Here is a 12,814-nt window from a genome sequence, read left to right as displayed (position 1 = left end):
ACTGTGGAGTGCATGTCATCCTAAATTCGTCCATTATATGTAATGGTCTCAAATATGTGAGAAGTTTTGACAGCAATAAAGTTAGACAGTGGATATTGCAAGTTGATTACTCATACCTGACCACTAAACAAACAACAAAGCACACATTTGTAGCAGGAAAAATTGCTACCGTTACTGCAAATCAGAAGGCTGGACATTGTGTTCCTCTTGTTACTGCTTTGGTGATGCTGACCATAAAAAACAGATCCTATGCGGTGTGTGTTGAAACTGGTATCACCAGAAATGAGGAGGACAGAAGGGTAGACCACCAACATATTTTATTTGTTTACAGTGCAAAAGAAAATAGCACCAAATTTTAGTATTGCTAATGTTAAATTGCCCTTTTAATTTTTTTTTAATTTTGGTATATAAAAAATACAACATAGTTCTGATAAAAAGCTCTTAATGTAAATTTAAATTGCCGGGATAAACTGAATGTTTATTGACATTGAATTCCATTCATGGAGACACAAAGTAGAACACTCTTCCTGCCCAGTTATTTAATAAAAGTTTACATTTGTAAATTACGCCTCATTATCTCCCAAGGTATTAACCAGATATTTTTGTTATGTTTAGCATGAACCATAGAAAATTCTCATTTCCAGCCTAAGGGGCCTATTTATCATGCAGTGTATGCTGCAGTTTCTGTGCAAGCCTTCAGGCTCGCTGGAAACAAGAGTTAAGAACCAGCGGTCCTAAGACTGCTGCTCCTTAACTTGTCTGCCACCTCTGAGGCGGCGGACAGCAATCATCCCGATCCGATCGAGATGATTGGCATGCCCTGCTAGCGGCCGTGAATGTGCAGGGGGCAGAATTGCACAAATGTCGGCATTTATCGATATTGGGCAGGCATGATACTTTACAGCGGATAATGTCCGTCCGCACATTCATAAATCTGCCCCTAAAAATATGAAGCTATCCTCTTGTCTTGTTAGTTTGGCCTTGGTATGGACATAATCTATATTGATGTTTGAGATACATGCTCCATCTAAAAATAGTAAGGTTAAAAAAACTTTATACTTAAGTAGGGTCTCTGCAAATTGAGACCCTATAAAAACTAGAGGGCTGGTTGAGTTTGTGAACTAAACATATTTCTATTGTAGAATTTGTAGAAAAGTTTACTTGTAGCCTGTACTTCTTTTAACCAGAAGTATCAGAAATAGGTCAAATATGTTCCTTGGCATGTGTAATCATGATATTTGACACATAATCCTGACGTATAAAAAATATTATAGCCATATTCCTACAAGAAAAGGTCAAATGTGTTCCTTAGTATGTGTAATCATGATATTGCACCCATAATCCCCATGTATAAAAATAATTATAACCATATTCCTAACAGAAACAGGCCAAATATGTTCCTCGGCATGTGTAACCATGATATTGTACCCATAATCTCCATGTAGAAAAATATAACCATATTCTTATTATAAACAGGTCACATTGTTACTTGGGATGTGTAATCATGATATTCCACCCATAATCCCATTATATAAAAATAATTATAACCATATTCTTATCAGAAACAGGTCAAACATGTTCCTCCGCATGTGTAACCATGATATTCCACCCATAATCCCAATGTATAAAAATATGTATACCCATTTTCTTACCAGAAACAGCTCAAATATTTACCTTGGCATGTGTAACCATGATATTTAACCCATTATCTGTTATGTTCGTGCAATATTTCTTATCAGACCAATCCTGGCCAGTAGTCTTCTTATCCTAGCATCAAGTGGAAACATAAGGAAAAATCCCAGAACTGAAGTTAACGGATTGAAAGAATGTGGTAGTACAGGAACAGCAAACACAATGAGCAGCAAGGGTTAATGAGGAGAAGGTCACAGAGCCAGGTAGGGCTCAGAAGTAAGCAAGCAGTTCTATGCCTCTGAGAAACACAAGAAATTAAGCAAAAGGAATGCTCACCAGACAGTGCAGGGTTCATTAAGAGCAGGCAGTCCAATCTTTCCGAGTATCCAAAAGGGTTAAGCAAATTATGGGTCACAAGGCAGTGCAGGGTTCAGAAACAGGCAGGTTGTCAAATCTTTCTGAGTATCAAAAGGGTTAAGCAAAGGAATGATCACAAGGCAATGCAGGGTTCTGTAACAAGCAGATAGTCCACTATAGAACACTAGCAAGTTGCTACAATAACACCCAGGAGTACACAGGGGTAAACCTATACTTGGGCAGAGATTACATGAAAAGGAGTTACTTACATAGGTGCAGGTTTGTGCCAAGGAGGACACACAGGTGATGTTCAGAGCGGCATTAGCAGTACTCGTGACACACGAAAACAACCCCGTACGGCCATGGCAACGGACGGAGGAGGCACGGCATTATTCCCATGTAGAAAAATAATTATAACCATATTCTTACCAGAAACAGGTCAAATATGTAATTAGTGATGTATATTTTTTGCAGATCAGGAATAGTAAGGTGATATACAAAGGTATATTAATTTCATTGTATAATATTATAACACAGTCTGTTAGGGTTGGTTCAACAGTGTAATCGTATCTGACACTTATACATCCATAGCACCTTAGTGCAGGAACAAAACTCGCTGGTAATCCAAACAGGTTATAAAAGAAAAAAAAGGGGGCGTTATTTTACACATACGCCTCTTCAGGGATATCCTTCCCACAATGTATCCTTAGCTTACTAGGCGTTAATAAATATGTATAATAAGTGCACGTGTTATGGTAGCACTCATATCCCCATAGTCATTTATATCCTATGTAATCCACAAATAGCAAGTTTCTATAAACACACTTTATGCCTCTTAAGGCCCAGAAACATATCTCCTTGTGCCTTCGAAGAGGATCCTGGAACAGAGGATACCTGTGTCCGAGGTAGCGCGGCTGTTCACTCTGGAACTCAAGTGCATCAATTGTGCTCACCTTCGTCCGTCTCCTCGGTCTGTCTAACAGGTCCGATACCTCCGATGTCTTCTTAGCATGTGTTGATGACGTCCTCCCAGGGGTGTGTGTCTTTGAACCAATCCTATTGCAGAAGTGACTAAAACAGACTGTTGAGCGTGGTAAAGCCGGTTAAATGAGTATCAATATAGAAAAGAAGTTAGTTTACCACCGCTCTGTAAATAAAAAATAAAACTTTATTAAAAAATCATTAAAAGCGTGTAGGACAGCAAGCACCATTGCAATGCATAGCGTAGAGGAGCGTAGCAAAAAGGGCTTATGCGTTTTGGCAAGGTGCCGTAGTCATAGCCTGATTAGATGCAGTACCCCTGTGTTTAAAAAGGCTTAAAGGATTACTTTCTGTTATAATTTTTAAGCTAAACAACTAACATATTAAAGTTAATAAACATTAATTAAAACCTACTGACCTATATTTTTTCCAAAACAAAGTTTCATAACGTTCTAAAAGTTATATCTTTTTTTCGCCGATGATGTCACGTTATCCTGCCCACTATTTTCAGCACTGCATGTTCAAAATACTTAAACCAATAACTTTGTGTTTAAAGTGCCATTTTGAAACCTAGGTATTGTAAACGGATTGGTACAGAGCAAAGGATACCCACAGAGTGGGTTTGGAAAACAATTACATTTGCAGACAAGATTTCTGATATACGGTAGAGATATGGTAATGAAATGCTATTGATAAAAAGCGTATTTGGGGTAGTTAGTTAGTAACAGGCATAGAAAATATTTACTTACAGTGGCCCTTTAAGAGGTAAAATGATTGGATGATCATAGAACTCTAACACTAACTGGGTATAATTAAAAAAAGATACTACCATATATCCTATAGTTATATATCAGAGACTGAGTGACAGCTAGTGCTGTTGGAGTACCAAGACCCAATGGTTATGAAAGTTCTATAAACAGAAATATGACAGGCTAGTGACAAGCGATAACTAAATGGGCAATTTGTGCAAAAATACAATGTTACATTGTTCTATGCAAAAAGGTGTACCTAAGAAAAAGCTATTTGTAATAAAATACTAACTGAATTTGAATAGTTTAAGAGATACAATCCTATATTATACATATATAAGTCAGGGACTTAGTGACAACTAAAGTTATTAATGTGTCAAGAGCCATTGGTTAGGGGTGCTCTATGAACAGCTATATCACAGTTATGAGCTGTGTTTATCATTTGCATTATCGACCTATTCCCAATAGTTTATTAGGTCATACCTGGAGTTGAGGCCCTCTGGATGTCTATTTCTGAGCATAAACATCCAGTAGGCCTCCCGTTTAGCTAGTAATTTGTCTAAGTCTCCCCATCTTTTGGGTAACTTGACTTTTTCTATAGCACACCATCTTAGTGAGGTTATCTCTCCCTGATGTTTTTCCACAAAGTGGCGTACTAGTGGTGTAGTGGACCTTCCTCGTGTGATAGTGGACAAATGCTCCCTCATGCGTGACTTTATATCTCTCGAGGTGAGACCTATGTATTGAACTCCACACTTTTGGTATCTCAGCATATAGATAACCTCAGTGGACATACAGTTCATGCATGACTTTATCTTGAATTCTTCACCTGTTATATGAGAGGTGAAAGTTTTTGTTTTATCAAGAAATTCATATGGCCTGCATTTTCTGTGGCCACAATGGTACATGCCTGAGCTGGTCAACCAAGTGGATGTCTGGTATTTTCTGCCCTTAATAAAGTGGGAGAAAGTAAGGACCCCAATGTGGGGCACTTTTTGGAGCTACATCTAACTCCATTCTTGGACAATTCTGTCAATTTGTCATCAGCTGCCAGTATATGAAAATGTTTCTGTATTATTTGTGAAATTTGAGGAAACTGGACACTATAGTTAGTGACAAAGTTGACACCTTTGAAAGGTTCTTTTTTGTCTCCCAAGAGGGATGATCTCTGAATATTCTCAACCTGTTTTCTGACAATGTTAATAGTCTTTGTGGGATAACCCCTCTCTCTTAACCTATATTCCAATTCTTTAGCCTCATGGCAGAAGTCACTTTGCTTAGTACAATTACATTTTAAACGTATAAATTCCCCCTTGGCCACAGCAGCCGATGTGTGCTTGGGGTGGCAGCTCTTGCCATGAAGCAAGGAATTTTCTGAGATAGGCTTCCTGTATATCCTGGTTGAAACCCTGTCCTCTCTAGAGCCAATCAAGGTAACTTCAAGGTAATTATTTTTTTCACAGTTGGTTTCAGAAGTGAAACTGTAGGATAGTATCTCTTAAACTATTCAAATTCAGTTAGTATTTTATTACAAATAGCTTTTTCCTTAGGTACACCTTTTTGCATAGAACAATGTAACATTGTATTATTACAAATTGCCCATTTAGTTATCGCTTGTCACTAGCCTGTCATATTTCTGTTTATAGAGCTTTCATAACCAATGGGTCTTGGTACTCCAACAGCACTAGCTGTCACTCAGTCCCTGATATATAACTATAGGATATAGGGTAGTATCTTTTTTTTAATGATACCCAGTTAGTTTTATATTGCAAACTTTGTCTAATGGTATTGTAGTTTGAACTTGTTACTCATAGAGATTCGTAAATATGTAATACTACGTAAATGCCTATAGATATTATTTGTCATGAGCTAAGGTTATATATATTGTCCATGGTTACTGCGTTATAATATATAAGTATTTATGAACACGTACATGTCCAGTTAAACATTGAGGAGGCACTTGTCATTGGCACTCAGAACAATAATGGCATCTATAATAGTAAGGGGAGGAGTTCTATGATCATCCAATCATTTTACCTCTTAAGCCTTTTTAAACACAGGGGTACTGCATATAATCAGGCTAGGACTACGGCACCTTGCCAAAACGCGTAAGCCCTTTTTGCTACGCTCCTCTACGCTATGCATTGTAATGGTGCTTGCTGTCCTACACGCTTTTAATGATTTTTGAATAAAGTTTATTTTTTATCTACAGAGCGGTGGTAAACTAACTTCATTTCTATATTGATTAGTGATGTATAACCACAATATTGCACCCATAATCCAATGTATAAAAATAATGATACCATTATTCTTATCAGAAACAGGTTAAATATGTTCCTTGGCATGTGTAAAAACATGATTCCATCCATAATCCACACGTAGAAAATAACTATAACCATATTCTTATTAGAAAAAGTTAATTTGTGTTCCTTGGTATCTATAATCATCATATAGCACCCATTAGCGCTGTAGAACCTGTTGGCACTCTACAAATACCTGATAATAAATAAATAATAAATAATAATCCACATGTAGAAAAATAATTTTAACCATATTCCTATCAGAAAAAAAGGTCAAATGTGTTCCTTGGTATCTGTAATCATCACATTTCACACATAATACCCCCATAGAAAAATAATAATAATACCTATATTTGTATCAGAAACAAGTCATATATGTTCTGTGGTATGTGTAACAATTATATTTCACCCAGAATCCTCATATAGAAAAATAATGATAGCCATGTTCTTATCAGATACAGGTCAAATATGTTACTTGGGATGTGTAACCATGATATTCCACCCATAATCCCCATATAAAAATAATGATAACCATATTCTTATCACAAACAGATCAAATGTGTTTCTTGTGATGTGTAACCATGATATTCCACCCATATAACTATATTCTTACCAGAAACAGGTCTAATATGTTACTTGGGATGTATAACCATGATATTGCACCCATAATCCCATGTATAAAAATAATTATACCCTTATTCTTATCAGAAACAGGTTAAATATGTTCCTTGGCATGTGTAACCATGATATTCCACCCATAATCCCCATGTAGAAAAATAATTATAACCATATTCCTACCAGAAAAGGGTCAAATGTGTTCCTTGATATCTGTAATCATCATATTGCACCCATAATCCCCATGTAGAAAAATAATGTTACCCATATTCCTATCGGAAACAGGTTAAATATGTTCATTGGCATGTGTAACCATCATATTTCACCCATAATCACTATGTAGAAAAATAATTATACACATGTTCTTATCAGATACAGGTCAAATATGTTACTTGGGATGTGTAACCATAATATTCCACACATAATCCCCATATATAAAAAATATTTATACCCATATTCCTATCAGAAACTGGTGAAATGCGTTCCTTGGCAAGTGTAACCATGATATTTCACCCATAATCCCCATGAATAAAAATATTTATACCCATGTTTCCATCAGGAAAATGTCAAATATGTCCCTTGGCATTTGTAACCATGATATTCCACCCATGAGCCCCATGTAGAAAAATAATTATAACCGTAAATCATAATCAGGTTAAATATGCCATGTTTAATCATGATATTATACCTATAATTCCCATGTATAAAAATAATTATACCCATAGGGGCCGATTTATTAAGTCCCGTACGGCTCCTAATGTTGCTGTTTCCGTGCGAGCATTCAGTCTTAAGACCGCTGCTCCTTAACTCGCCCACAACCTCTGAGGCAGCGGACAGCAATGCGCCTGATTGCATTTGATCAGGTTGATTGACACCCCCTGCTAGCATATGCTGTCAGCATTTATCGATGTGCGGCGGACATAATCGCCACAGTGGATCATGTCTGTCCGCACATTGATAATTTGGCCCCACATTCTTGTCAGAGACAGGTGAAATATGTTCCTTGGCATGTGTAATCATAATATTCCACACATAATCCCCATATAAAAAATAATTATAACCATATTCCTATCAGAAACAGGCCAAATATGTTCCTCTGCATGTGTAATCATGATATTCCACCCATAATCCCCATGTAGAAAAATAATTATAACCATATTCTTATCATAAATAAAACAAATATTTTCCTTTTAACCCATAATCCCCATGTTTAAAACATCTATTCACAGGTTCCTATCAAAACAGGTAAAAGGTGTTGCTTTGCACATACATGTACTATTAAATTAGTAATCTTCTTTTACAAAAGTATTGACTCATTTTTCTATTATATTATTTACTGTGATTCCATTATACAATGAGCTGTAAATATATCAGCAAGTGAATAGTAAAACATTTGCAACTGCTGTTTGCAACTTCGTATCAAGCAAGCACTGCAGAAAATAACATATTTTGGGAGTTACAGCAGAGTCATTACCATGTATGTGTGTAAAAATTATAATGACACCTAGTGATAGTGTTTAGCATTGCAGGCTGCAGCCAATCATCCCATCAGCCCAATATGCAGCTTAGTATGTCCCCTACTTGTGTTGCCTAGAATTATCTACCGATTACGCAATACTACAGTATCACTTGTCCAAATGATCTCGATAGGTGATCACATTACACTCACCTACATAACTGTTTTTTAGAACACTGACAACCTAGTAGTAAATGTGTCTAAACAGAACTCTTAAAGTGTTGATAACATTATTAGGTCACCTACCATATTCAAGAATGCTGATTGTTTCGGTGACAGCTAGCCCCATACTAACCTCAAAATAGTCTTTAGTGCGATATCCATTCCAAGAGTCTGGCTCCTTCCTCTGTATATAACGCCAAAACCTCCCATGTCTATCCTTATCAGACCCTGCAGATCCCCTTCTGGCAGCTGCAGCATCTCTTCACCAACCGCAGGCAATTATGCAGGCCAGGCATCGGTCGGTTATCAAAAAAACAATATAGGAAAAGCTATTGCTATGTGTGCCTGTCTCGCCCAAACTTCACGTAACAAATAACCACACTAAAAGTAAATTGCCCTCAATAAAAATGGCCGCATACCACAGTTTTACAACTAGGAAAAGGTATATCAGCGACAGTGACGCTTGCTACTGAGCTCTAGTTCGACTCAAACATGTCTGTCCTAGTCAAGTTAGATACGTTACATGGTGCACTGTATGTCATTTTCATAACTAATTTTAACTAATGCACCAATGGACAATAGGCTGAATTTAATTATTTAGTGCTGTCATTTCCCGCTCCGAGAAGCAATATATTCGGGGTTACTGTATTTCAGTGTTGCCTCTCAAGGGGTTAGTTAGTGCACAGGTATTGTGGAAAACGCCTCCAGATTTTGCAATGTTTGAGACCAGTTATATTTGGTTTGATTTTTTTTCTCACTTTCGATAAAATTGTATAATACGTATTTTTATAAGTTTCACGAAGATAGTTTAGCATCTTTTGTAACACGGTATGTTGAAGGGTGTATGGCAGAAATCTGTTACCCTCCCTCCTCTCACGGTGACTGTTTCCATCTCCATTCTCCACCAGCGCGGCAGGGAACCAGGAATATATAAGGAAAATGTTAAAAAAAAAAAAAATTCTCTGCACTAATGTAAGGCAACCGACTGAGCACTCTGCAGCAGCCAGGCACCCTGATTTTTAGCCTCATAGACTTGGAATATATAAGCATTTGTAGTGGTGATAAATCTAGCCTTTTCACTCTAGCACATGAAAAACTGAGATATTGTAATATACATTTTTAATATATGTAGTTAATTAATAAATATATATATATACTGTATATATATATATATATATATATATATATAGGTACCTTTCCCTGCAAATTATGGGCTTTTCAATTATGAGAATTAAAAATGCACAATATAGGCAGACCTCACAAGTCTTACCCTGCAATATATCTATCAATTTATAAGCTGCAGTTATATATTAAATTTACTCAGTGACTCATTGTTTCCCCACTGCCACTACCATATACAATTAAAATAGGGTCCCCAATATCAACCCCTTTTCCTCCCTTAACATGTTTCACCATAGATCGGCTTAGTCAAAAGGCTTCTAATATCAAAGCTATTTTTACTTGACTGTCAACAGCCTTCTAGCTTCAAGAAAATGCTTCCAACATTAATAGCTTCTTTTTTTACACAAAATTAATGTAATAGCTCCGTGTACACTATAAAGGTAAGGTACAATTCAGAAAACAAGTTCTGGATGCCCATACAAAATGTGTATGCGTGGTGAAGATCTGTTTGCCTCTTCTATTTTCTTATCAAGATAATACTGTTCTTTTGCCCCCACCTGTTTCTAGAGGCCAGCAAAGACATGGAGCAGTTTACACACTGAAGAGCGTAATTCTAAATTCTATTTAAATAAGTAACTGGTATTTTGTTTTACAAAACATATCTAAGGGCCATTTTATCCCTTATCTTCTCTTTTGAATCAAATAGTGTGTGTGAAAGTATGGATTTAAAGTTTGCAGAGAAAGAGAGTTTCAAGGCCTTTCTCCTTTTTATTAAACAATTGCAGTTTGTAAATTTATCATACACTAACTGAATGCCTTTTTAAAGAGGAGATCCATCTCTTTTAAGTAAAAGGCACAATTTCCAATTTTTTCCACTTTTTACTTCTTAACCTGGTTTAGAAAATTACATTTGAAAATCAATTAAGAGTTGGTGGGTGAATTAAGGGTTATTTATTGCCCATCTTGAGATCATACTATTGAAATATGTTTATCTTGGTGGGGGGTGCTTTTGCTCTCCCCGTAGATGCCAATACCATCTGATTTCATTAATCAAATGTGGTCTACCTCATCATCATGGACATCTAGGAGAAGGGAAAAGAGGGAGCCAAGCATAAATATGGCACTATACCACCATTTTTAAAATTATAGGCAACACAAGCATACAACAAGCAACCCTCTCCAGCTATATAGTGAAAGCACGGCTGTGCTGAATGGGCAGTGAGTTGGAAGAGAAGTCCTGCATGAAATTTGAGAGCTGTAGGTATATTTGTATAAGATAGAAGGGGCAACTAATTAAAGGGACATAACCCCCAAATTTTCTTTCATGATTCAAATAGAACCTGCAATTTTAAGCAACTTTCCAATTTACTTCTATTATCAAATATTCTTGTTATCCTTTGTTGAAAAGCAGGAAGGAAAGCTCAAGAGAGTGCACGTCTGCTGCGCTATATGGCAGCAGTGATTCAACAATGTTATACATTAGCAAGAGCACTAGATGGCAGCACTATTTCCTGTCATGTAGTGCTGCAAACGTGCACACTACCTATCTAGATATATTGCTTCAAAAAATGAGAACAATGCACATATGATTACAGAAGTAAATTGGAAACTTTTTATTACTATTATTTTATTCTCTTTCTGAATCATGAAAGGAAAAATTGTGGGTTTCATCTATACCCCTCTACCTCATCTAAACATTGCAAAGGCTGGCCAGACTAGGGCATCCTGTGCTGAACTGCATGAAGCTGCATCACTTCTAACTTTAACCCCACCCTCTGTCACCTCACTCTTTTTGCAGACCAATCACTATTATTCTATGCACCCTGCTACCAGCCACGCCCATCATGATGATCTCCAGGGAACTATGCATTAGAAAGCACTGCTGTGGGAGATCCAGAATACAAGGCATTTCCTTTACACTGAATTTTATTATCCTTTACAAACCCTTGTCAATTCCCCTTTTCTCTCCTCTCTAATTTCTTCTCTCTTCCATTGTATCTTCCTTGCATCTTCTAAACTTACCTTCTTTCTCCCGGTCTTTCTTCTTCCTTCATCTCTCTTCTTCCTAGTAAGTATCCTATTTCCTCTCCGCAATGCTCTCGTTATCTCTGTAATTGCCAGTCTCCTTATCTTCTTCCCTTTCTCTCAATCCCTTTTCTACTTCCAACTGCCTCTCTTCTTTCTTGTCCTCTCTATACATTATCTATCCTTCATCTCACCCCCTCTCTCACTCTCCCCATTCATTTTTGTTTTTCTCTTTCTCCTCTCTACTCCTTAACCTCCCCTCTTGCTTCTAGTTTTAGAAAAATAGTATAATATATGAGAGGTGTGGCACAATCATGTAAGTTTGTTTCCCATCTCGCTCCATGCTTGTCACATATGAGAAATGCATCAAAATAGCCCTTTACGGTTAGACCTTGAGAAAAATGATACATATTCCTTATAAACAGAGGAAATATGGAAACAATGCTGGAAAAGTATTAAAGATCTAAGGATAAAACTAGTAAGGATAAATTTACATTTTCCAATATAAAATGGATATAGAAGTTCAGTACAAGACTGTTTGATAAACTAGGTTACCTAAGAATGATCTCTCATCACAACTACCCAACCCTTAAGAATAATACACTATTAAATGAATTAATAATTATATATCAAAACTGCTGCCCCTTTTTTATAATTAGTCTGGCCAAATTCTAAAGGCTATTTTCAAAACAAATTTTATATTTTTTATCAATTTGTATTAAAAAAATGTGTTTTTTTGTATCAATATAGTTTTGACAACTACAGCCTACTTTCAATTAGAAGACAGTAAATGGGTTAGATATTGATTTTAAAGTGAATGTCAATTTAGATGAATCAGTGCCCGTTTTTTAATCCTATTAAAAACAAGGGCATTTTAATTCATCAAAATGTATATTTCACACATTTTCTTCAAATACTTACCTTTTAATCCTGACAGGATTTGCGGGTCCAAAATGACGAATCCAACTTCCTCCAATCACTGCGTTACATCAGGCCATGATTCCCCCGGGGGCGAAGCTGTGATTGGAGGAAGCCGGATTAGTCAGTTCTGAAATTCTGACGTATAAAGAGGCTTCCGACAGCCGGGGAAATCGCTGGAGCGGCTGTGAAGATTAAAAGTATTTGAAGAAAACTAGTGAAATGTAAATTTTGATGAATTAAAGTGCCCTTGTTTTTAATGGGATTATTAAAAAACGGGCACCGTTTCATCAGAATTGACACTTTAATCTGGTATTACAAGTACATAGTAAAATGGAATAACTAGATAATGTTTATCACAGCCAACATCCCTTTAGCGCACCCTTTATTTTGGATGGATATCGCTGCCCGTAATAAATATATCTCATTTTATTAAA

General features: G+C 36.5%; 1 protein-coding gene across 2 annotated transcripts in view; it reads right to left on the bottom strand.

Annotated features, from left to right (window-relative positions):
- Nucleotides 1–8,694, bottom strand: part of LOC128652606 (receptor-interacting serine/threonine-protein kinase 3) — a 145,063-nt gene extending 136,369 nt beyond the window's left edge. The window contains exon 1 of one of the 2 annotated variants that reach the window (XR_008401296.1): nt 8,446–8,694. Coding sequence is in view for 1 of the 2 variants with exons in the window: in XM_053705540.1 (XP_053561515.1) it covers nt 8,446–8,570 (125 nt within the window). In the remaining variant the exon portion in view is untranslated. The remainder of the gene's footprint in view (nt 1–8,445) is intronic. The other variant, XM_053705540.1, reaches the window with a different exon arrangement.
- Nucleotides 8,695–12,814: the final 4,120 nt, after the last annotated feature.

Source organism: Bombina bombina, chromosome 1 (assembly GCF_027579735.1).
Source record: "Bombina bombina isolate aBomBom1 chromosome 1, aBomBom1.pri, whole genome shotgun sequence".
Taxonomy (NCBI): domain Eukaryota; kingdom Metazoa; phylum Chordata; class Amphibia; order Anura; family Bombinatoridae; genus Bombina; species Bombina bombina.
This window is presented reverse-complemented; position numbering and strand designations above follow the sequence as displayed.